The sequence below is a fragment of the Chlamydomonas reinhardtii genome, chromosome 12 (genome assembly GCF_000002595.2).
Source record: "Chlamydomonas reinhardtii strain CC-503 cw92 mt+ chromosome 12, whole genome shotgun sequence".
NCBI lineage: Eukaryota > Viridiplantae > Chlorophyta > Chlorophyceae > Chlamydomonadales > Chlamydomonadaceae > Chlamydomonas > Chlamydomonas reinhardtii.
Genome location: NC_057015.1, coordinates 7,106,662 through 7,128,602, shown reverse-complemented (window position 1 = coordinate 7,128,602; position 21,941 = coordinate 7,106,662). Strand labels below are relative to the sequence as shown.

Here is a 21,941-nt window from a genome sequence, read left to right as displayed (position 1 = left end):
GCGGAATCCACAGCTGTCCATGGCATGCACGGACTTGCACGAAGCGAGTTAATCTTCTGTCGTATCAGGTACCTATTTTATTATCTTCTTTCAATTTTCCAGATGACTTGAACCTTGCATTGCACGGACTGGACGTTGACCTCGCCTTTTACTTCCCTGGCACGCAACTAGTTTTACTTCCTGTGGTACGCAGTATCGCGGGAAGAACTTATGAGCCTGGACATGTTTAAGGCGTGATGAATTCGCCACTGGGCCGGGGGGCCCTGTCGGGCGGCACGGCAGAGACCCTGGCTGCTGCCCCGTCGCCTGGACGCACCTCGGACGCCGCCCTGGCCGGGACGCTGGGCGGGTCCCTACTGGTGGGTGGTCCTATGCACCACGCCAGGCACCAATGCGACCCCCTGCATAACCTGTATCGTGCTATGTCACCGTGCCACAGGGCTTGCTATCATTGCCGGCCCCGGCGCGGCGCGTGCGCAAGAATGTCTCCTTCAGCCTCCGCAAGCGTGGCCCCGGCCCTGCCTACAGCTCCCCAGATCAGCGTCGGGCGCCCGGCCACGCAAGCATTAGCATCGGGAGCCTTGGGAGACGCACGCCATCGGTTGAGCGGCTGCGCTCGGCCCAGCGCGCAGCTCAAACGAGCGCGGCAGTGATGGAAAGCGGCCAGAACGCAGCGTTCGTGCAGCGCATGTTTCGGGCGGTGCGACGACTGCCGCCCTCCGGATCGCCCGAGCCCATGCCCAGCGCTTATCCAGGCTGGCGGCCGCAGCCACGCGGTGGTGATGGTGGCGGCGGTGGAGGAGGAGGAGCTGGAAGGGGTAGTGGCGGCGCGGGGCCGCGGCGGCACTCGCTTGACAGCAATGCGCCAGCACTGCAGCACGGATGGGACATGGCGGCCGGGATGGATGTCGACGAAGCAAATGCCGAAGCGGAAATGACCGCTGCGGCGGCGGCGACAGGCGCGTGGGAGGACGCGAGCAGGCTGTACCTGGGTAGCCCAGTGGTGGATGCGCTGGCGCCGGCCCGGGTGCACCTGGCCATGAGCTGCGCGAGCAGCCTGGACGCGGCGGCGGCACCAGCTGCTGCTGGGGGACACGTGCATGCCGCACGTGCCTCGCCGCAGCGTGCTGGGCTTGTAGGCAGCGGCGCATATGGCTCCCCGGGCAGTGGCGTCTGGGCCTCACCCACACGTGTCGGCGGCACCGGCGCTGGTGCATGGTGGGCGGGGCAGCCCCAGCAGCAGCAGCAGCAGCAGGCGCTGCTCGCACAACAGCCTCCCAACCAACCTCCGCAACAGCTTTCACAGCAACACCAACAGCAACAGCACCTGGCATGGCGATCTGAGGCGCAAACGGGTGCGCCGGCTGTGTGCGAGCGTCAGCTGCCACAGCCGGCGCAGGGCCAGCCGCAGGCGGACATGCAGCCACGGCCGTCCGGCGCAGCGCACATGCGGGACACTGGTGCTCTTGACATGTCAGCCGGCATGCACGGGACTGCGCCAACAAGCCGCTACGCTGCTGGAACCGCGACTGGGCATCCGTCAGCACGAGGCAGTACGGAGGAGCGGTTGCCTAGCGCATCGCCCACTGCCAGCGGCGCTGAAAGCGCGCCGCCCCAGCCCACCAGCACGCCCACGAGAGCGGGGCACAGGTGGAGTGCGCAGCAGGCGCAGCCTGGTGCGGACACGGTCGCACGGGTACCTGAACCTGCGGCCACGTTTGAGCAGGTGCACTTAATGCTGGCGTCCCTCACCCTGCCGGCTGCCGCCGCGTCCGCGCCGACGTCAGCAGCGCCGGCGGCTAGTGAACCGACAGGCGGCACCTCCGGCGGAAACCTTGGGGAGGCCTGCGGTCTGCAAGGCAAGCAGTCGGTGCTGCCGGAGGCTTCTGTGGCCATGTGGCCGTCATGCAGCGCGGAGGGGGCGCGGGAGGGCGTGTACAGCGCAGGGGCCGTTGCAGCCGAGGCGCCAGCAGCAGGGCTGTCCCACGCGAACCATTTAGGAGTACCAGCCATGTCGCATTTGGCGGCCCCGCCCGGGTACGCTGGTCTGGGGTTTGTGCACCCCAGCACGAACGGTGGCGTTCCAGCATGGTCGCCACACCCGGAAAGTTGGAACTTTGATGTGGTGGTGCGGCAGTCCCTGGACGCGAGCGCCAGCGGGCGCCTGCGGCCGCCGCCCGTGGAGGCCTTCGCCGCCGCGTGGGCCTCCGCAGGCACGGCCTGGATGCAGTCCGTGGGCCGGGCGGCGGCGACGGAGCGCGAGGCGCAGCATGAGGTGGTGTTGGAGGTGGCGGCACAGCTGGCGGAGGCGGTGCGGGAGCGGCGGCACGTTGAGGCGTACATGGAAGCGACAGCGCCTGTGGCTGGCGGCGGCGGCGGCGGTGGTGGTGGTGGTGGTTCTGCCGGCATCCCTGAGGAGCGGCTGGCGCGGCTGCGTGCGTTGGTGGGTCGTCGTCGTGCGGGTGTGCTGCGCCGTCGCGATGGAAGCGATACTGTGATCTGCGTGTGCCCTACCACACTGCGTGCGGGGTACACTACACCTGCATTGGCTGGCTGCCGCATTCCCACCCGTCCTCAATGCTCTTCCATGCTCATGCGCCCACAGGCCACCGCGTCCGGCGCCCCGCCGGCCGTCACGCTGGCGCTGCTGGTGGAGCTGGAGGGCCGCCTGAGGCTCAAGGCAGCGCTGGTAGCGCTGCGTGCGGCGGCGGTGGCCGCGGGTCACAGGTCGGAGCTGTTGGAGTCCAGGGAGGGCCCCGCCGGCCCGCTGGCGGCGGCGGCGTGGCGGTGCTGGTGGCGCTCCGCGCGATGGCGGCGGGCGCTGAGGGGCCGCGTACAGGCGGCAGCGACACGCAGGTGGGGGAGCAGCGCCGGTCCAGCGGCGGCAGCGGTACACCTGCGCTCGTGCCTTACCTGGGCGCCCTCTTTGTTGTGTTGATGGTGTTGGTAACTTGGGTGGGTGGTGGCAGGCAATGCTCCGAAAGCTTTTCTTTCAACAAGCATTGCATGCACGCACGCTCCCAGGCAGAAGATGCTAGCGGCTCGCGTGCTGCTGGGCTGGTGCAACCTGGTGGCGCGCCGGCAGGACCTGGCGCAGCGCCGCGCCACCCTGACCAGCCGCTTCACAAGGCAGCGCCTGGGCGCTCGCTTCTGCGCCTGGCGCCACCTGTGCCAGCGCCACGCCCAGCTACGTAGCATCCTGGCGGCGTGCCGCGCCGCCGCGCAGCGGCGGGCACTGGCGCGCTGGCGCGGCAGCGCCGCGCAGTCGGCAACCTCGGCGCGGCAGCGGGCGGCGGCGGACCGGCACTACCGGCGGCGGCTGCTGCTGGCGGCGCTGGCGCACTGGCGCTACCTGCATGTGGCCCGCAGCCTGGGCCGCGTGTGGGAGGCGGCGCTGGAGAAGCGGCACGCGCTGGCGCTGGCGGGGCGCGCGCTGCGCGTGTGGCACTTCTATGCGCGGCGCTGCCGGCAGCTCATCAAGCAGCTGACCAGCCAGCGCGCCGCGGCGGCAGCGAGTGAGTGCCCGGGCTCCCTGCACAGCTTTCCATGGAGCATACAGTCACCCCCCCCCGACCTCTACCTACACGCGTGCGGGCATCAATGTTCGAGCCGCCTGTGCTCTGTCTGCTATCTCACACTCGCACACCTTCCGCACGCTCGCAGGCTCGGGCGCCGCGCCCATGGTGGTGTCGGAGGCGGCGCTGCCGGCGCCGCTGCAGCTGGCGGCGCTGCCGCGCATCCGGTCGGGGCTGCTGGCGGCTGCCCGTGAATTCATGGTGGACATGTCGGACGAGCTGCTGCACCTCCGAGCCTTCCTGCGCTTCACGCGCCCGGACCCCAGTAGCACCCAGGATGGTAGTGCTCAAGGGGAGGGTGCAGGGTCAGGGAAAGGGGAGTGGGCGGCGGCTGGGCAGGGCGGAAGAGCCAGAGGAAGAGGAGGAGGCAGTGTTTCGCTGCCCGCGCGCATGAGCGTTGCGCTCGGCTGGGCTGGCATCAAAGGTGGGGAGGAGAGCCCCGGCCGGGGGGAGGAGCAGGAGGAGGAGGGCCAGGAAGGCGGCGGCGGCGTGGCCTCGCCTCGGCTGCTGATCAGCGGGCAGTGGCGGCACAAGCAGGCGGTGCTGCTGCTGCTGGCGCAGCTGAAGCAGGTGGAGCGGATGGCGGCGGAGGTGGATGCGCAGCTGGAGGCAGCGGACAGGTGCGTCGTGCGGCGTGCGAGCAGGGTGCGAGACTACCTGCCAAACGTATCTCAGGATGCTGCCTAGTCGGGAGCAGGATATGTGTCGAAACGCAGCCTCGCATGTGTTCGGTGCGCTGTCTTGCCGCGCAGGGCGGGGCGGGAGGCCAGGGCCAGCCTGCAGGAGCGGTCGGAGGAGCTGCAGCGCCGGGCGGACAGCAGCCGCGGCATGCTGGAGGCGGCGCATGCGGAGCAGCAGCAGCTGCAGGCGGCGCTGGAGGCGCTGGACCGGGTACGACTGCATGTGTGTGTGTGTGTGCATGTGTGTGTGTGTGTGTGTGTGTCGTGTGTGTGTGTGTGTGTGTGTGTGTGTGTGTGTGTGTGTGTGTGTGTGTGTGTGTGTGTGTGCTGGTGCTGTGGACAATGCCATGCCAAAAGGTAATGCTGTGGGTGGCCGCCGTGCCGGTATAAAGTAGTCAAAATGCAGCGGGTCCATGCAACCGATTTACAGTATGGAATCGATGGCCACTAGCACCAAAGTCTTCAGGTGCTTCGCCTATGACTGGCTAATGGCTTCGCTGTGTGCGGCTGCCCTGCTCGCAGGAGGCCCAGGCAGTGGTGGGCTACCTGTCCCGCTGCCGCGCCGTGGCTGCGGCCGCCGCGAACAAGGTCCGCACCGTGGAGCAGCAGCTGGCGGAGGCGGAGGCCATACACGCGCAGGCGCTGGAGGCGCTGCAGGCGGCGGTGGACCGGGAACAGCAGCAGCGGGCGGCGCTACAGTCGCTGGAGAAGGCACTAGAGGTGCGCGCCGCGTTTCTTCTTGCCTTGCTGTTACGGTACGCGTGAACCAGCCGCGCTGCTTTTTTTAACCAATCAAGCAATTAGGACTGTGAGTGCGCTGTGGCTGTGCTGGTTTTTGCTTCAACAGCCGGAGCTGGTGGCGGAAGCCGCGCGTGCAGAGGCGGCCGCGCGGCAGCGCCAGGCGCATGCGGCCGCGCAGGTCGCCGCGGCGGCGGAGGCCCTGGCCGCCAGTGCGACGGCTCTGGAGGCGGCGCGAGAGGGCGAGCGGGCTGGGCGTGAGCGGCTGCTGGCGGCTCAGCGGCGGCTGTCGGAGGCCCTGGGGCTCAAGTCGGCGCTGATGGCGCACCTGCGGGAGGTGCAGGCGGAGGCGGCCGCGGCGCCGCTCTACGCGGCCCAGCGGCACGCGCTGCGTGTGGGCGAGGCGCAGTCACAGGTGGTGGAGGCTGCCAAGGTGGTGTCGTTGGCGGAGTTCGAGGTGAGCGCGAGCGCATTGGGAATGGGATTGGGATCGATTTTCGGTAATGGCACGTGTGGACTGGTGTGGGTGTAGTTTGAGGAGTGAATGCGTGGAGGTCGGCTACCAACGGCCCGAGCTTTGACACTGCTTTTCATCGTGTTGCGGTTTGCTTCAAATGATTGAAGAGTGCCCGTAACCTGGATGTGGGATGCACTGCAGGTCCAAGAGTTGATCACAGCGGTGGAGATGATGTCCACCACAGCCCGAGCAGCAGAGGCCGCCCTGGCCCAGGCACACACAGCCGCCACCGCGCCGCCATCGCAGTCGCCGCCATCGCAGCAACAGCCCTTGCTAGCTACGCCAGGCAGCGCCGCCGCGGCCGCGGCGGCGGTGCGTGTCGCCGCCGCGGCGGAGCAGCTCGCCGTCGCCGGCGCTGCCGCGGCGGAGGCGGCGGAGCTGGAGCAGGGCGCGCGCGAGGCCGTGGCTATGCTCCAAGCGCGGCTGCATGGGCTGCGACAGGCTCTTCAGGGCGAGATGGACCTAGGCGGAGACACGCATGTGGTGGCGGGGGCGACGGGGGTGGCGGAGCAGCAGGCGGCGGCGGTGGCAGCGGAGGCCGCGGCGGCGCGGGCTGATCAGCAGCAGGCTGTGCTGCTGGAGCCACTGGTGGCGCGGCAGCGGGCGATAGGCGCGGAGCTTGAGGCGGTGCGCGCGCGTGCGGAGGCGGCGCTGGCGGAGCTGCGGACGGTGCTGGCGGCTGTGGCGGAGGTGAGGCTGGGGCTAGGGCTGTGGGTACTGCACAGCGGTACTGCTCTCCGCAGCATGGTGGGTAGGTAAGGTAAGCACGCACACGGTGCTTACCGGCAAACCCGCACACACACACACACACACACACACACACACACACACACACACACACACACACACACACACACACACACACATACACACACACGCTTTGCTGCATCGCATACACTGTCTTTGCGTAACGTTTTCCTTGTGCTCTTTAACACACACACACACACACACACACACACACACGCTTTGCTGCATCGCATACACTGTCCTTGCGTAACGTTTTCCTTGTGCTCTTTAACACACACACACACACACACACACACACACACACACACACACACGCACGCACGCACCTACACACACACACACACACACACACACAAACAAGACGACTTACTCGTTTCTGGAACACGGACGTGGTGGTTGCCGCCTCCCGCAGATCCCGCCGGCCGTGGAGGCGGCGGAGGTGGCCCACCGCGCGCAGCTGCTGCGGCTGCAGCCCGCCGCCGCCAAGCTGGCGCAGTCGCGGGCGCAACTGCGCGGACGGCTGGGACACTACCCGGGGGAGCTGGTGCGGGCGCTGGCGCGGGTGGTGGAGGCGTACGGCGTGGAGGCGTGCCAGGTGCGGCGCGGCGATGGCGTGGCGTAGCATTTGCGTGGCGGGGCGTGGCGTAATGCGGAGGGGCTGGTGGCTGGGTACATGGGCTGGGCTGACGCCGTGCACAATGCAGTGTTGGTAGCAAGACCCCTGGGCCACAATGCTGTTTGTGTGTGAGAGGTGTTGCCGCCTTTTTGGTACCCAGAGCTGACCTGTGCCCGGTTTGGTCTGCGTGCCTCTATGCATGTACGCAGGACGCGAGCGGGGAGTGGCAGGTGCGCAACCTACCGCCGCAGTGGCAGCGGCGGCTGCGCCCGGGGCGGCTGGCGGCTGCGGGCTGCGCTTCCGACGACGAAACCTCCTCCCTCGCCCTCACCACCACAACCAGCAGCAGCCCCGTGGCATGGGGCCGCCGCCGTGACGCCGCCGCCAGCCCCACGGCGGCTGCACCCCACGCACCCGCAGGCGGCGGCGCCGTTAGCACCGGCTCAGCTCCGAAGCGGCCCAGTCCAAGCCGCAGTCACGGCCTGAGCAGCATGTCGGCGGCGCAGCTCGCGCGCATGGCCAGGTCGGCGCTGGCCGCCGCCGCCGCGCGTTCGCCCGAGGCCCGCACGGACTGCAGCCCTGTGCACAGCGCGCGCCGGCGCAGCCGCAGCGGCAGCGGTGGCGGCACCGATGTGGCAGGCGGTGGTGGTGGCGGCAGTGGCATGGGCTTTGGCCCGCAGCCAGTTGCGCAGTACCCAGGCAGTGAGGGGAGGAGGCAGATGGCGCAGAGACGCGGGCACAAGCGCGATGAGGCCGTAGAAGCAGCAGCAGCAGTGGCGGCGGCTGGTCAGACCGGTAGCAGCTGGCGACAGAAGGCCAAGGTCGCTCGCGTGCTCGGCTTCACACTGTCAGCGAGCCATGACGGGCCGCTGCTGCCGCCGCTGCCGCCAGCTGCACCCTCCAGCCCCCGCGCCGTGTTTGCGCGGGTGGTGGGCAGCCAGGACGAGCCTGACAACCGCAACCCCAGCACCGAGGGCGAGCGCAGCGGCGGGAGCGGCAGCGCGGCGCGAACGGATCCAGGGGCTTCAGTGTCTTTTGGTGGCTGGGGTGAGCAACAGGCACAGCAACAGCAGCAGCAGAACACGTCTGCGATCGCAGCCGAAAGCGAACGTGCCGCAGGCGTCCCAACGACAGCATACAACGAAGCAGACTCCGCACTGCGGGGACCAGCAGCAGGGATAGCGGAGCATTTAAACTGTGAACCGCCCACCTCGGGCGTCGGCGCAGGGCCGGGGGCGGCCTGCGCCGACGGCGGCGGCGCCGCGGTGGGCGGTCTGCAGGCCAGGAGTGTGGAGGACGCGGCGTGTCTGTACTACCTGAGGAAGCTGGCCCGCAAGGCGTTCCAGGTACGACTCTGCCGTCGTGCGGCCCTGTGACAAGCCCTGTACCCATGTCATACCGTATCTTCTCTGACGGCACAGCAGCTACTCACCCTGCAGGAAAGCACATGCGCGCACACACACACACACACACACACACACACACACACACACACACACACACACACACACAAACACAAACACACGCACGCACGCACAAACACGCACGCACATACTCATAGAAACATGACAAAAATTCAACCCCAATGTTTGCGCCCCCAGGCCCTCAGGAGCCACGTCGCCGGCCTGGGCTCCTTAGCGTCATCGCTGCAGCTCACAGCCGACACAGCACGGCTGCGATGGGCGCTGTCCCTGCTCCAGCAGGCCGTGGCGGAGCCCCGCCGCCGCGCCGCCGCCTTCGCCGCCGCCGCCGCCACCTTCCGGGCCTGGGCGGCATGGCGGCTGTTCGTTCAGGCGCGGCAGCAGCAGGCGGTGCTGGTAGCGCTGCTGCGGGCGGCGGCGCGGGACCGGCTGCTGCGAGGCATCCTGCGGTGGTGGAACTCCTGGCGGCTTCGCCGGGTGAGCGGGGGCCACGGGGCATGAGGGATTCGTGGCGCGAGGAGCACGGGCAGGCTGGGCTAGTGGGCTAGTTGTCCCCATACGGGGGCAGTGATGTGCGGGATGCGCGTGAGCGGGGTAGCTCAGGTGCGGTGCTTCGTAGTTACACTTGTCGCTGTTGTGTTCATTGTATGTGAGTGCAGGAGGCAATGCTGAGAGCCGACACGGACGCACGCGACCAGCACCGCCGCTGGCTGCTGCTCCGCTGGCGGGCCGGGATTCGGGCTGTGCAGCGCAGCAAGCAGCGCAGGGCGGCGGCGGCAGATGTGTGAGTACGGTTATGGATCCGCCGCCCGTGTTACCTACCTAGCCAACCGCACGCTTACCCGCTTGACTTGATGGCCACCTTACGGGTTTTTGCGCCCTCTTTGCTTGTTGCCACCTGCCTGCAGCTACCGGCGCAGCCTGCTGCGTCGCTGCCTGTGCTACTGGCGCCATGTGCTGTGGGCGCGGCGCCTGCTGCACCGCGTGTTCAGCACCGCTGAGCTGCTGTGGGAGGAGTACACCGACACGCTGCAGACGTAAGCAGCCGTCCAGGCTTTTGCTTGGTGTACCCCCACCGCTGTCACAGCTACCGTATCTCCGGTCGTACTGGTCCGGTTTGTGCGGCCTGAGTCCGCCCGCCCCCCTTGAGAGCCGAGCATGCAACTCATTACATAATCACGGTCATCCATATGAGAATCTGGCTCTTGAACATCTTGGCGCTGTTCCGTTCCATTTCGTTGCGGAACACGTCAACACAGGCTGGGGGCCGAGTACTGCGCCCTGCGTGCCGCTTTCGACCGACTGCGCCGCTACCAGCAGCACCGCGCTGCCAAGCGCGCCCAGCGCATCAACGAGCAGGCGGCGGTGGTGTTCCGGGAGTCACTGCTGAGAGTGCGCGCCTTCAGCGCATGGACGGTGCGTGGTGGTGTGATGCGCGTGCGGCGTTGTGCGGGGTGTTGCAGAGGCCTGCCATGCCGAGTGCACGGCGCATTACAAGGTACATCTGCATAGTTACTGATCGTCTGTTAGGAGCCTCGTATGTCGCCTAAGCGCTGAACGCGCTGCCCTTCCCCTTTGTTCGACCACCGCACAGGCCATGGTTGCGGCGGTGTGGCAGGAGCGCTATGTGACGCGGCTCGCGCTACGGCTGCTGCGCGCGTGGCGCCGGCACGTGCATCAGCAGCGCGAGGAACCTACCAGCCTGTGCAGCCTGAGGGCGCGGCTGCGCGATCGCGGCTACGCCGGCGAGCGCGACGTGCGGCGGCGCCGGCTTCAGCGCTGTGCACTGGCGGCGCTGAGCGCGCCGTTCGCCGAGCCGCGAAGGTGTGTGGGCCTTCGGAGGGGCAGACCCAGAGGCCCTTCGGGTTCTCGGTGGCCTGCGGCCAGCACTACAACGCAGCGAGCCTCTTCCTGTGTATTGTGGGCCAAGCTCAAAGCCCTGGACACCCGGGCAGCCCTTGCCAACCTGATGTCGTCATGCTTATTGATACCCACCACGCTCCTGGGCACATCTCACTTCAGGCACTACCGGCGGTCCCTAGCCACGCGCGCGCTGCTGGCGCTGTGGGAGTTGCCCGAGCGCCGCGCCCAGCTGGCAGAGGAGCACCGGCAGCGGCACCTGCGCGGGCCGCTGCGGCGGGCGGTGCTGCGGCAGTGGCGGGAGGTGACGGAGCGCCGGGCCCACATCCGCAGGGCAGCCGCCCTTGCCGCGACGTGGCGCAAGCGGTAAGCGGCATCTGAATGCAATCCTTGAATATAACACATCGCGACATTTCATGGAGAACGAAACGGTTTAGATCTTGGTTGCCGTTATGTATGTGCCAAAGTTGACTTTCACGCTCCCGTCTACATCCCTGCGATCCCCTCACCTCGCCCGCAGCCGCGTTCAGCAGCTGGCGCTGGCTGCCTGGTCGGCCTGGGTGCCTGCCAGCCGCACCAAGCGCCGCCTGCACTCCACCGCGTCCCTGCACCGCGACCGCCGCCTGCAGTCACACGTGCTGCTGGCCTGGGCGCGGCTGCACGCGCATCGACAAGACGCGGCAGTGGCGCACGACGCCGGCCGGCGGCTGCGCCGGTGCGTGGCCGGCTGGTACGGGCTGGCGGCGGCGGAGCGGGCCAAGCGCGAGGCGCTCATCGCCACGATGGCGGCACTCGACGGCGGCGCCGGCCTCACGGCACAGCCGCGGCGGCACCGCCACCTGGAGCTCTACGAGCAGGAGCAGCGCGCGTGCCAGAACCTGCTGCAGCAGCTGCAGCACCAGCAGCACCAGCAGCACCAGCAGCACCAGCAGCACCAGGACCAGCACGCGGAGCGGGTGACGGGCGTGCTGTCGCCGCCGCCGCAGCGGCCGCACCTGCAGCATGGGCCAACGCGGCCGCAGCCGGGAGTCGGCGCCAAAGTCGCCGCGCGAGTGGCCTTCCTGCCCACGCCGGGTTCCAGCTCCTCCAGCTGCGCCTCCGCCTGCCAACCGGTGGTGCAACATGGCAAGGGCGTGGCGGCAGGCCAGGCAGCGGCGCCGCCAGCGGCCCGCCGGGCTGCAGGCGCCCCGGCAGTGACCGCCGCGCCCGGCGGCCGCCGCAACGCGCCTGGGCCCAACCTGGACTGGCGGAAGCACGTCAGGGCCCTGGCTCCCCTGAACCGTGTGAGTGGTGGCGCGGCCCCGGCCCCTGAGCCGGCATGCAACGACCACGTCACGTACGGTGTAGCGCTCCATCCGAAGCCCTCACAGGACGTGTCTAGCCAGATCGCGGCGGCCTCCAGCGGCGGCGGGCGGCAGCCCGCCGATGTGTGGGTGTCGGAGCAGGGGCGAGCGCCCCTGCAGCCCTCCTGCAGCGCGGTTGACACGTGCAGCCCGCACGACCTGCAGTCGAGCATCAGTGGCACCTCTGGAATGCCTGGTGTTATGGGTGCCGGCGAGGCCACGCCTGCAGCCCTGCTGGCGGGGCCGCGGCTGCCCTGGTCTGGCGCTGACAGCTGGGCGCTGCACGGTTCCAGCGGTGGGCCGCGTCAGGGCCTGTGCGGCAGCAGCAGGCGCGACGGCAGCGGCTTTGAGCTGCAGGCCGAGAGCTCGTCATCGACGCCCCTGCTTGATCCGCTAGGTATGCACACGCCCAGCGCTGCTGCGGGTCTTGTTACGTTCTGCCATTTGCGTGCTTAGACGTAGTTAGGAATACACGCCCAGCGTGCCTATCGTGGTGCACCGTTGCAAATTGTTTGCCATCTTCTGGGGTCTGGGAATTAGCTGCACCCTACGGGACTTCACCAACCTGCCTTGACACTGTCCCATCGCACGCCCAGCGTGCCTATCGTGGTGCACCGCAGCAGCCTTAGTGTCAAAGAGGCTGTGTCCACATGTTGCCGCCACGCTGAGTAACGCTCGCCCTGACGGCCTGCTCCCGATGCAGAACTGCTGGCATGTCGGTCCGATGAGTCTGGGCCAAGCAATGGGCGGCGAGCGGCGGCGGCGTGTCATCTGCCCCCCGACGTCACAAGGTTGGACACGCCCACGCGGCAGCTTTGGAGGCGGTACGCGCAGCGGCAGCTAGCTGTGGAGTGGCGGCGGCGGGTGCTACTGCGCAAGGCAATGGCCGCCTTGCGCACTGCTGCTGTGCTGTTGCGGGTTGCACCAGGAGCTAGGCGGTGAATTGGGCGGAACGCATAGGCTGCATGCTGAGAAAGCGTGCCAATTCTGTTGTAAAGATGTCGATATAAAATGGATGCAAAGTCGGTTAGGCATAGGCAACACGGGCTAGTTGACCTGTTGTTTGTGGGTTGATTCCTCGGGCCGGGATATGAGTCCCCTTTGGCTGTGCTTCCCAGCTAAATAACTGGTGTCCATGAACCGATTCAAGGCATCTGACCCTAACCCTACTGCTTGGGCTGTTCATTGGCCCCCGGCTCTCTCGCACCGCCTCCAAGGCTGTCAGTGCTGTACGGCAGGTCAACAATACGGTATCCAGCGTCATCCAGCTGCTCGCCCAGTGCACTTTGCTGAGTTTCCAGTTCTGTTCCCCGCCACGGTCCTGGCACATGCAAGCAGCCCTTCAACCCCATCAGAAGATCAGAGAGGCACACAGCGCCATGGAAGCCATTTTGCAAGCATTAGTGCGCTTCAACACGCCTCACGCACTTCACATATGTTCCATCTCACAGCGCCAGCGCCACGGTCTGGTCCAACGTATGCAGTCGGCCCCACCACTCATGGCGGTCTAATGTCTAAGAACCTACGCATTGCGATTGAATTTACGGAATGTACCCGGACTCGTCAACGTGCGCATTGGGCCGTGATGGCCAACACAATGTCAAGAGGCCCTCTGTACGCACCCACACAACGTGTTTTGCATGACACGTCTTCGGACCCGCCACTCTCGTAGTTAGGGTTCTCCGACGAGATAGCTGTAACGCCACTTCACGCCGACCTCGACAAGCGCAACTCCCCACCGGATCTCCCCGCCTATGTGTGGGACCAGTCACCTGAGGCAAAGAATTTATCGACCCCGGGTAGCCACGACAACAATGCATGTGACGAACACCGTGCGTGGACCACACGTGCAGCCATGTTTGAAGCGTGCACTTCAGAACAGGCCCACTCCCAAACCCTAAAAACGATTCCCCGTATTACGTGTAGAACGAGCTTCAGGCTACTGACCCGGCCCCGGCTGCTGCAGAAGCTCCTTTCAGGGCTCAGCGTCCTCAACCTTCATGTCAGCGCCCTCTCTGTCGTCACCGGCAGCGGGGTCCTGTGGGGAGAATGGGCACCAGTACGTCAGCACAAATGTCATGTGGCGGTGCCGGTGGCAGGGATTGACAACCCAGGCGCGCGCGTTAGAGCATCTGTTGCTGTCCACTGGCCAGCATGGATACAGTTACTGGACCGCGCCATGAGCTGTGCATGCATGTGCTGCGACTCTTTACTAGCTGACTGCCGCTAAAGAGGCGGGCGGAACACGGCAGCTGGATATCTGCTCGGCTTGCGCACGGGTGGCGGAAACGGGTGACGGACTCGGTCTCAAGCTGAGGTGCTGCCCCGCCGTTCAGGAGACCATGGAGCATGAAGGCATGCACGGCTATGATCGCAGTCAACTGTAATAAGCTGCACTGGGCTGACGTTGCCCGTATACATTACCGACGCATGTGAGCTGGCCGAAACCCGCCTTGACCTCGAGCCTGAGCTCGCTCATGCAGGCTGCTGCATTGGAACTGAACGACAAGCTGCTTGGCCTAGGAGCGAAGCTCACGTCATGTAAGCCCGCCGAAAGTCAAATAAGCGCGGCAGGCACATGCGACTCCTGAAAGGTCTGCCAACGCCCGTTGCAGCGCTTCTGTCGCTGCCTGTCGTCATGCTGAAGCTAAAGCTAGCCACCCAAGGGGCCTCCGGCTCTTCGCATCGCCGAAAACGCACCTGCATGTCGGAGGTCCACAGTGTGAGGTTGTCGCGCAGCAGCTGCATGATGAGCGTCGAGTCCTTGTAGGACTCCTCGCCCAGCGAGTCAAGCTCGGCAATGGCCTCGTCGAACGCCTGCGGGCGCGCAAAGGAATGTCAGGAGGATCGCGTATGATGGACGCAAGCCGAAAACGTCGCTAGTGGATAGCCACTGACCTGCTTGGCCAGGTGGCACGCGCGCTCGGGCGAGTTCAGAATCTCGTAGTAGAAGACGGAGAAGTTGAGGGCCAGGCCCAGGCGAATGGGGTGCGTAGGCGGGAGGTCCACCAGGGCAATGTCCTGCGCGTCGCAAGCAACACAGAGGGCATGAGCGATCGCCAAAAGCGCATGGCATTGGAGGTCACAGCCCCAGTCACTGCCCGCGACCTGGAGTCCCTCCAGCTTCTTCGCTGACCTGCGCGGCCTTGTACGCGAGCAGGGTGTGCTCGGCAGCCTCCTTGCGGTCAGCGCCGGTCTTAAACTCAGCCAGGTAGCGGTGGTAGTCGCCCTTCATCTTCAGGTAGAACACCTTGCTCTCGCCAGTGGAGGCAGTGGGGATCAGGTGGTCGTCCAACAGCTGCAGAATGCTGGCGCAGATTTTGCTGAGCTCCTCCTCGACCTGCGCAGCAGGTTATGGCCAAGGTCAGCCTGCTGGTTGACCATGCCAAGTGCAAGGGGCCCCGGAAGGTTCCCATGTCGACGCAGAAGGATCATAGCCCTTGTCCCTTCCGAGCGCTGCTTACCACAGTGCGGTACTTGCGAATGCGCTGGACATGCTCCTCGTTGCCCTTAGCCTCCTCCTTCTGCTCTATGGAGGAGATAATGCGCCAGGACGCGCGGCGAGCGCCAATGACGTTCTTGTAAGCCACCGAAAGCAGGTTGCGCTCCTCCACGGACAGCTCCTGGTCGTGCACCAGCTTGGCCACCTTCTTCATCTCCTCCACCATCTCGTCATAGCGCTCAGCCTGCTCGGCCAGCTTGGCCATGTAGACGCATTCCTCCCGGTCGACCGCCATCTCAGCTAGTGCTCTCTGTAGCGGGCTAAATGCAAGGTGTGTGTGAGACTGTGTGAAGCACGGTGTCTAAGTGTTCCACGCTATTGTAAACCGTAGCAGAGCGCTGTGCAGAGCGGAAGACTCCCTCGCTTTCACAACTCCAGGGTGCCCATGCAAGCGGGCTGTTTCAAACGCAGGGAGCCCTCCGTCACGCCGCAGCCGGTACAGACCGCAAGGTAAGCTACCAAGTACTTCTAGTAAAGCACCGGCCGTGGCCGATGGCAGCGCGCGCAGGTCGCTTTTGGCGCGTATGCCGCGACAATGCACCCCTTGCGTACTGCGCGTGCGCAGGCGCGCATATGCACCGCGACATTGGCTGCGAAGGCGCTGGAGCGTCCATTACAGCGCATTGGCGTTGCAAGTGGCGGAGCGCAGTCGAAACGCCAACGAACATGTCGCCCGTGCCTGGTGCGGGAATCAACACGGAGTTCGTGCCCGCGCGTTTTTTTCAGGGTTTGGGTGTTTCAACAGCCCAGAGCACTTAGACGTAAGGGGACTTGTCCTTCATTGGCCTTCGACAGCCGCACAATGCGGTCTGGGGCGCGACATGTGCAGGGCGGAGGCCATGTTCGCCAGGACATGCCGAGGCACGTCGGCTGCTTTCACAGACCCCTGCCCCTGTTTCTGCAAGCGTTACTTGCAAACGGGTTGTGTTAAGGAGTACTGCATACTGCAGTTGCGGCTGTGCGCTGCTTGTGACCACCGGGCATCTGGACGGGGCTCATGTGTGACACCTCTGCCGTCATGCGTTGGGCCCTGCGTCTTTCGCGCTCCTCCGCACCCAGCTTGTTGGTGGAAATGACCTTGTCTGGCGGTAGCTTACCCTGCGGCAGGCGTGAGGGGCGAAGGATGTTTGGCGAGGATGGGTCAAGTTCGGGGCGGATTGATCCTAACACGACGGGGCGGTCCTGACGACCGGTATATCCGTGGCGCAGCGCAGCCGTTTGCACGTCCATGACATGGCGCCGGCATTCGGGCAATATTGGCTTCACGCGTTGTGTGCCTCCGCCGTCTTCCCCCTGTTGTCGAGTAGCAGCTGGTGGGGGTCGTAGCGCATGCGCACTGCAGGGACGGGGCGTCGACCAACCTGACTTAGTGCCTTACCACTGTCCCATCGCACACCCAAGTGTACACCGGGTGCAGTGCTATTGCAGGGTGTGCATACTGTGCAACGGGCGCAGCGCACGGCCGAATGCTGCCAGTGCGGACGCAGCAAGCCGGCATGGAGACGATTGTAGGGCTCAGGACAGCATGTATGTGGGGGTTGTGAGGATGTGCGAGCACCGGCTGCGGCGTGGTGGAGGGCTGCCTGCGTTTGAACAGCCACCTTGCATAGCCATCCCCCAGTCCCCCACTGGTTGGGGGCCGTTTGCTCTGCACTGCCGCACTTCGCATGATGGTGTAGTGGAATGCTGCGAGGCTGTGCTGCACAACAGTCCCCCGCAGTCCCGAACACCGTTCAGCTCACTTCAGCTAGCCCTTCACAGACATAGCTAACACACATGGCAAGGCCGACGTACGGGCAGCGCGGCGGCACTGCAGGCTGATGCGGGTCGTTTGCCGTGAATGAATTACCTGAGCAAGCAATGCTACCCAGCCGCACAAGTCCACTCCAATCATGTGCTGTGCTCATAATTCGCCACACCCCCACACAGCAGCCGCGTGTCTGTACACCTGCCTACCCGCCGCTCGCATGCCAGAGCTCATCCCATCCACCCGCCTCAACCCACTGTCACCCCCGTCCCGTCAAGTCAGACCTCCGCCACGTGACACGGAAATGTACAGGACTAAGGCTCACACGCGCGGCTTCCGCCCGAGCCCGCCCAAACCTCCTTCACCTTCTCCCAAGCTGGCCTACACTGTACACCGCAGCCCATCCTCCCCCTAATCACTCCGTCTTTCACAGACGGCTGGCCCCCCTCCCACCCCTGAATTCCCTAAGCAAGGGCCCCTACTCCGGCAACGCCTCCAGCTCCTCCAGGGACAGCCGCGCCTGCAGCCGCCGCATCTGGCCCCCCAGCCGGCCCAGCACGGCGCCCAGCTCCGCCGCCTCCCCCAGCGAGCTGGCCTCCAGCACCTCCAGCAGCCCCAGCACCTCCACCACCTCCTCGTGCCGGAAGCTGCAGCCCGCCCCCGCCCCGCCACCCTCCCCACCCCCTCTCCCCTCCGCACCCCCCGCCCCCGCCCCCGCGCCACCTCTCCCCTCCCCTCCTGCCGCCCCCGCTCCCGCACCCGCCGCCGGCCCTTCGTCCGCTGACGCCACGTTGAAGAGCGCCTTGCACACCACCTCCACGATGGCCTCCTCGCGCTCACCCAGCTCCCCCTGCGCCATGGTGCGCCCCAGCACCTCCACCAACCGCGACACGCCGCCCAGGCCGCCCAGCACGTCCCGGCGGCTGCCGTCCATGGTGAAGTTGATCAGCGTGCCGCACACGCTGCGGAGGAAAAGCGGGTGTTACATTCATGATTAGTTAAGTGGTAGACGGTAGAAAATCAAGGGACAGGGCGCACAAGAGGCGGGTTACAGGGGGAGAGGCCGAAGGGGGTTTCGCAAGACGGGTTCACAAAGCGTCTTTGTAAGGCGGGAATGGGAGGGGTTACACGCCCGAGCTCAGCGAGCTAGTCCCATCACCACGCGAAAGCCTGGCCAGAGGTGCGCATGGACAGGGCATGTCAAGACCCAGGTAGGTAGGGGAGAAGCCCGAAAGCTGACGAAGTGGGCGCATTCATCGGACGGTGGCGGGTGGGTGAGGCATGAAGCCCCCTCCTCCTCCTCCTCCTCCTCGCGCTTTTGCATCGGGTTCGATTTAGTTTGGGCTGGTATCTACAATCTCCCCTCCCTCACCTGTACAGCACTTCGGCGTTGCTGTGGTCCAGCAGCAGCACCAGCGCCTCAACCACCCGCGTGGCCTGTGCAGGGTGCAGGGTGGTCAGGTGAGCGAGGTGTCCTGGATGGGCGGCGGCGGCGCCGCCGGCGGCGAGAGCGCATGCGCATGGAAACTCCGACACGGTACCAGCCGCCCCTGACAACAACCCCCTCCCCATAACCCTGTACTGTCGCCTCTGCCTGCGCTCCGCTCCTTGGCTTGGTTTGGTTTAGTTTGGGCTGGTATCTACAACCCCCCCCCCCGGCCCCCACCTTCACCCGGACCCCCCCCCCCCCCCCAGCTTCACGGAGGGACAACGAGCTGGAGCGCGTCCGCCCGGACGGCCGCTCATGTGGTAACGACTTCGTCTGCAGTCTTCAGTGCATCCTGTACCGCTTTTCCAAACATCCCTACAACCCCCCCCCCAGCCCCTACTCGCATATGCAGTTCTCCTTGCCGCGCGACTGTTTCCTTACGGGATTGGTTCAACGTTAACCCCCAGCCCCTCACCTGCATGTAGTCGCGCACGTCCGCGCTGCGCGAGAAGTTGCCGTACACCCGCGCCGCCTCCACCACCGCCTCCTCGTTGTCGCACAGCAGCAGCGGCGTGATGCGCGGCAGCAGCCGGGGGGGAGGCAGCAGCAGCACCTGCGGGGCGGGGGGTTACATTCATGATTAACTAAGAAGTGAAGTCGTAGGCAGGTACAGTCGCATAGTAGACGCGTTGTTACCGATGTTATGGGGGGGGAGGTCCCACAGGCACATGATACGGTAGCGAGACGACGGCGGTGTGGCAATGCCGCAGAGCGGTACAGGCTCAGCAGGTGGGGTTGTAGATGCCAGCCCAAACTAAACTCAGCAGGTGCGGGTGGGGGTAGGCGCGCTGGACGCAGGGCGTGGGCGTGGGCGGGCGCATGTGGTCCGGTGGGGCCGGCACATCCTTTCTGGTGTGCGCGCTGTGGCCACCGCACTGACGCGGGACCGCCGCCGCCGCCTTTTCCTTCCTATGTGACAGGCCGTGAGAGGCGTCGCAAAGGCCGCTCAAGCATCTCTGGGCGCCTAGGGCGTGCTCACCCTGTTTGTGAAGCCGCCCGGCTGCTGCTCGCTCTGGTAGAAGGACAGGTTGGTGAGGGCGCACACGGTGTTGAGCACCAGCTCCTCGGCCGCCTCGAAGCTGCAGGGGGGGAGGAGGGGTGAAGTGGGTGAAGTGGGGGTGTGTGGCGGCAGAGGTGAGAGGGAGAAGGCCGGCGGGCGTGTGTGCGGGAGGATACTGAGAAAGCTGCGCCCGCCACGTGCCGAAAGACACAGCCTCGATGGCAATACCCCTCCCCTCCGCTCCCCTCCCGTCCCCTCCCCTCCCCTCCCCTCCCCTCCCCTCCCCTCCCCTCCCCTCCCCCACCCTCCCCTCCCCTCCCCCCACCTGTATCGCTCCAGCAGCGCCAGCAGCGCCCCCGCCACATGCTCCTCCTCCGCCAGCGTGCGGCCGGCGTCGGGCCAGATGGCCAGGTTGGCGGCCAGGCGCAGCACCTTGACCAGGCAGTCCTCGTGGCTGGCGGCCTTGGACAGCCTGGGGGGGGGTAGTTTAGTGGAGGAGGCGGGTAGGTTAGTAGAGGCGGAGGGGGGTTGCAAAGATGGTTGGGAAAGCGATACAGCTGTTGGAGGAGAGGGGTAGGTTACTCCCAACCCGAGTAAACCCAGACAAGTGAAGATGGGGATCCCAGGTATGAGGAGAGGGATGGAGGGTACCCCGGCAGTCCAGGAAGGGGTTGCGGGCATGGCCAGACAGACGATGTTGGGGATTCTCAGGCGCGGCGTTGCAGCCCAAGGTGGGTGGGTGCAGAGGCAGGACCAGCCCCACGGTGGCGGGGGATGCCTGGTGGCGGCGTGTGGCGCGGCGGGCGTGCCCATGCATGCGCAGGACACACACACACACACGTGCGCACGCGCGCACACACACACACGCACACACACACGTGCGCACCGTCGCTTTGCTGCATCGCATGCACTGTCTTTGCGCAACGTTTTCCTTGTGCTCTTTAACACAAGTGCGCGAGCCGGTTCATGTCCCGCGGGCGTGCCGGGGCCTCTAGGGCTCGTGTTTTAGCGACTTGATTTGTGAGTGTATGGACAATTTCTGGTGGTGAAATTGCCCTATGCTCACAAATCTGTCGAAGGGTAATTTTCGGCGTCCTACACACAGTGCTGTGCTGCGTGCCGTCGCGTCTGGACGATGCTACCGAAAATTGCTATCTTGTCGGAGTTTTGGGCACTAGGCCTGGAGCCCGTTCCGCGGGGTCGGGGACCGGGCTGGGGGCCTCGTGGCGCCTCGGGCGCGCCGTGTTCCTCCTGCTTGTCGCGTTCCTCTGATTTGCGCCATAACCTGTACTGACTTTGGGCCCACCCTCCCCATGCCGCTGCCCCGCGGCATCGACGTCCCCATAAGCTGTGCGTGTACTTGGACTTGGTGCTACATGGCCGCATGAGGGGAGTACCTAGCGTGTGCCGCCTCCGTCACACCATGGAGTGGGGAGCGGGGTTTTCCCCCGCCAGCCCATGGTGCTGACACCCCATTTGCATTTGCCGTCATGCATGCGCCCATGCCGTCCCCCGCCTGTTTACTTGCTCGTGGTCGCCCACCCTCCGTCTCTTTCCTAAATCGCGCAACCCCTAGTATAGTTAATTGGGCTGGGACTGGGCTGCGTGTTTGCTCTTGCTCGTCGCGCGCCGCCGCGCTAACATGTTCCTTCGCTCTTGTTCGTGACACTCCCCTGCTGCCGCCCTGTGCTCTGTTGGTTTCTTATTCGCTCGTAGGTGAGAATTTCATCGAGGATTGGGCGGGAGCTTGGACTTAGCGGCCAGGAGTAGCGACGCGGAGCTAGGAATTGTAGGAGTGCCTGGGCCTCACGGTACCGTGAGCACATGCATGGGTTTGCACCCTTGAGAGCGTGTGGACACTAATCCCCCCTCGAGGTTAGAGTAGCGGGGGTTGCGCGATTTCCGGTTGGTAAGACCGGCGGCTCACCGCAGCAGGTATGCGAGGTGACTTCAGGTAACATCCGTAAACCGTCGCTTTGCTGCATCGCATGCACTGTCTTTGCGCAACGTTTTCCTTGTGCTCTTTAACACACGCACACACGAACCTGTCCGCCGCCGCGCTGCCGCCTGCGGCTGCACCGCCCTCGGGCTGCGGCCCTCCGCCGTAGGCGTAGCGCTGCAGGATGCCCACCACCGTCACCAGCGCGAACGGCACGTTGCACACCTGCGCGCGCACATACACACATATACACATACTCACAGACGGTTTCGGTGCCCTCAACACACGCACGCACAGTGTTTGCGAGCCCAAAACCTTTCAGGCATGGCTAGAGAGGCGGTGGCGGTGTGCGTGACGGGGAAGGTGCGCAGCCGCGCAGAGGAAGGGGATCCGTCCGCCGTGTGTGGGCAGCTCGCGGCGCGGCGCAACCAGGCGACACATCAGTGCCAGCACCACTGCCGCCACACGCAGCGGCCATGCGGCCACAACGCCCTGGGGACACGCGGCCCGGACGGAGGCGCCCATCACGCGGCCGCCCACCCAACCCGTGCCCCCTCCCCCCCGCTCTTTCGGAAACTCAGAAACCCGTGTCCCCGCCCCCCCTGGCCCCCTGCCACTCCGTTGTCAAAGCAGAGGCCGCGCTCTCCTCCTCGCTCTTCTGCATTGGGTTCGGTGTACTTTGGGCTGGTATCTACAAACCCCCCTCCGTGCAGGCGTGTGTGTGTGTGTGTGTGTGTGTGTGTGTGTGTGTTTGTGTGTGTGTGCGG

The 21,941-nt window shown here is 65.7% G+C and overlaps 3 protein-coding genes across 3 annotated transcripts in view; 1 reads left to right on the top strand and 2 right to left on the bottom strand.

Moving 5' to 3' along the window:
• Nucleotides 1-87: 87 nt before the first annotated feature.
• Nucleotides 88-12,873, top strand: CHLRE_12g559200v5 (uncharacterized protein). Its single transcript, XM_043069147.1, has 19 exons — nt 88-359; nt 440-2,443; nt 2,606-2,856; nt 3,025-3,515; nt 3,664-4,195; nt 4,328-4,466; nt 4,778-4,975; nt 5,103-5,450; nt 5,652-6,200; nt 6,670-6,852; nt 7,083-8,219; nt 8,475-8,771; nt 8,954-9,078; nt 9,203-9,331; nt 9,554-9,710; nt 9,889-10,118; nt 10,317-10,520; nt 10,675-11,894; nt 12,201-12,873. The coding sequence occupies exons 1-19, from the start codon at nt 237-239 to the stop codon at nt 12,437-12,439; spliced, it is 8,556 nt and encodes a 2,851-aa protein (XP_042918857.1). The 5' UTR covers nt 88-236; the 3' UTR covers nt 12,440-12,873.
• Nucleotides 12,874-12,876: 3 nt separating this feature from the next.
• On the bottom strand, nt 12,877-15,717 carry CHLRE_12g559250v5 (uncharacterized protein). Its single transcript, XM_001702760.2, has 5 exons — nt 14,962-15,717; nt 14,634-14,837; nt 14,396-14,518; nt 14,198-14,314; nt 12,877-13,535 (listed from the first exon to the last, which is right to left on the bottom strand). Exons 1-5 carry the CDS (start codon nt 15,232-15,234, stop codon nt 13,473-13,475), a joined length of 780 nt encoding a protein of 259 aa, XP_001702812.1. The 5' UTR covers nt 15,235-15,717; the 3' UTR covers nt 12,877-13,472.
• A 958-nt stretch (nt 15,718-16,675) lies between these two features.
• CHLRE_12g559300v5 (uncharacterized protein) overlaps nt 16,676-21,941 on the bottom strand; it is an 11,232-nt gene continuing 5,966 nt past the window's right edge. Inside the window, exons 12-17 of the mRNA XM_043069148.1 lie at nt 21,281-21,399; nt 19,561-19,707; nt 19,215-19,314; nt 18,651-18,788; nt 18,119-18,183; nt 16,676-17,708 (exon numbers count right to left, since the gene is read on the bottom strand). Of these exons, the coding sequence (XP_042918856.1) occupies nt 17,225-17,708; nt 18,119-18,183; nt 18,651-18,788; nt 19,215-19,314; nt 19,561-19,707; nt 21,281-21,399 (1,053 nt within the window). The 3' untranslated portion in view covers nt 16,676-17,224. The remainder of the gene's footprint in view (nt 17,709-18,118; nt 18,184-18,650; nt 18,789-19,214; nt 19,315-19,560; nt 19,708-21,280; nt 21,400-21,941) is intronic.

Bases quoted from the DNA above. Each gene is read 5' to 3' on its own strand.
- CHLRE_12g559200v5 (XM_043069147.1), top strand. From the start codon at position 237: ATGAATTCGCCACTGGGCCGGGGGGCCCTGTCGGGCGGCACGGCAGAG. The intron at 5,451-5,651 runs GTGAGCGCGAGC...GATGCACTGCAG, and splicing joins TGTCGTTGGCGGAGTTCGAG to GTCCAAGAGTTGATCACAGC. The intron at 10,521-10,674 runs GTAAGCGGCATC...CCTCGCCCGCAG, and splicing joins GCCGCGACGTGGCGCAAGCG to CCGCGTTCAGCAGCTGGCGC.
- CHLRE_12g559250v5 (XM_001702760.2), bottom strand. From the start codon at position 15,234: ATGGCGGTCGACCGGGAGGAATGCGTCTACATGGCCAAGCTGGCCGAG. The intron at 14,838-14,961 runs GTAAGCAGCGCT...CCTGCTGCGCAG, and splicing joins TTCGCAAGTACCGCACTGTG to GTCGAGGAGGAGCTCAGCAA. The intron at 13,536-14,197 runs GTGCGTTTTCGG...TTCTCCCCACAG, and splicing joins TGTGGACCTCCGACATGCAG to GACCCCGCTGCCGGTGACGA.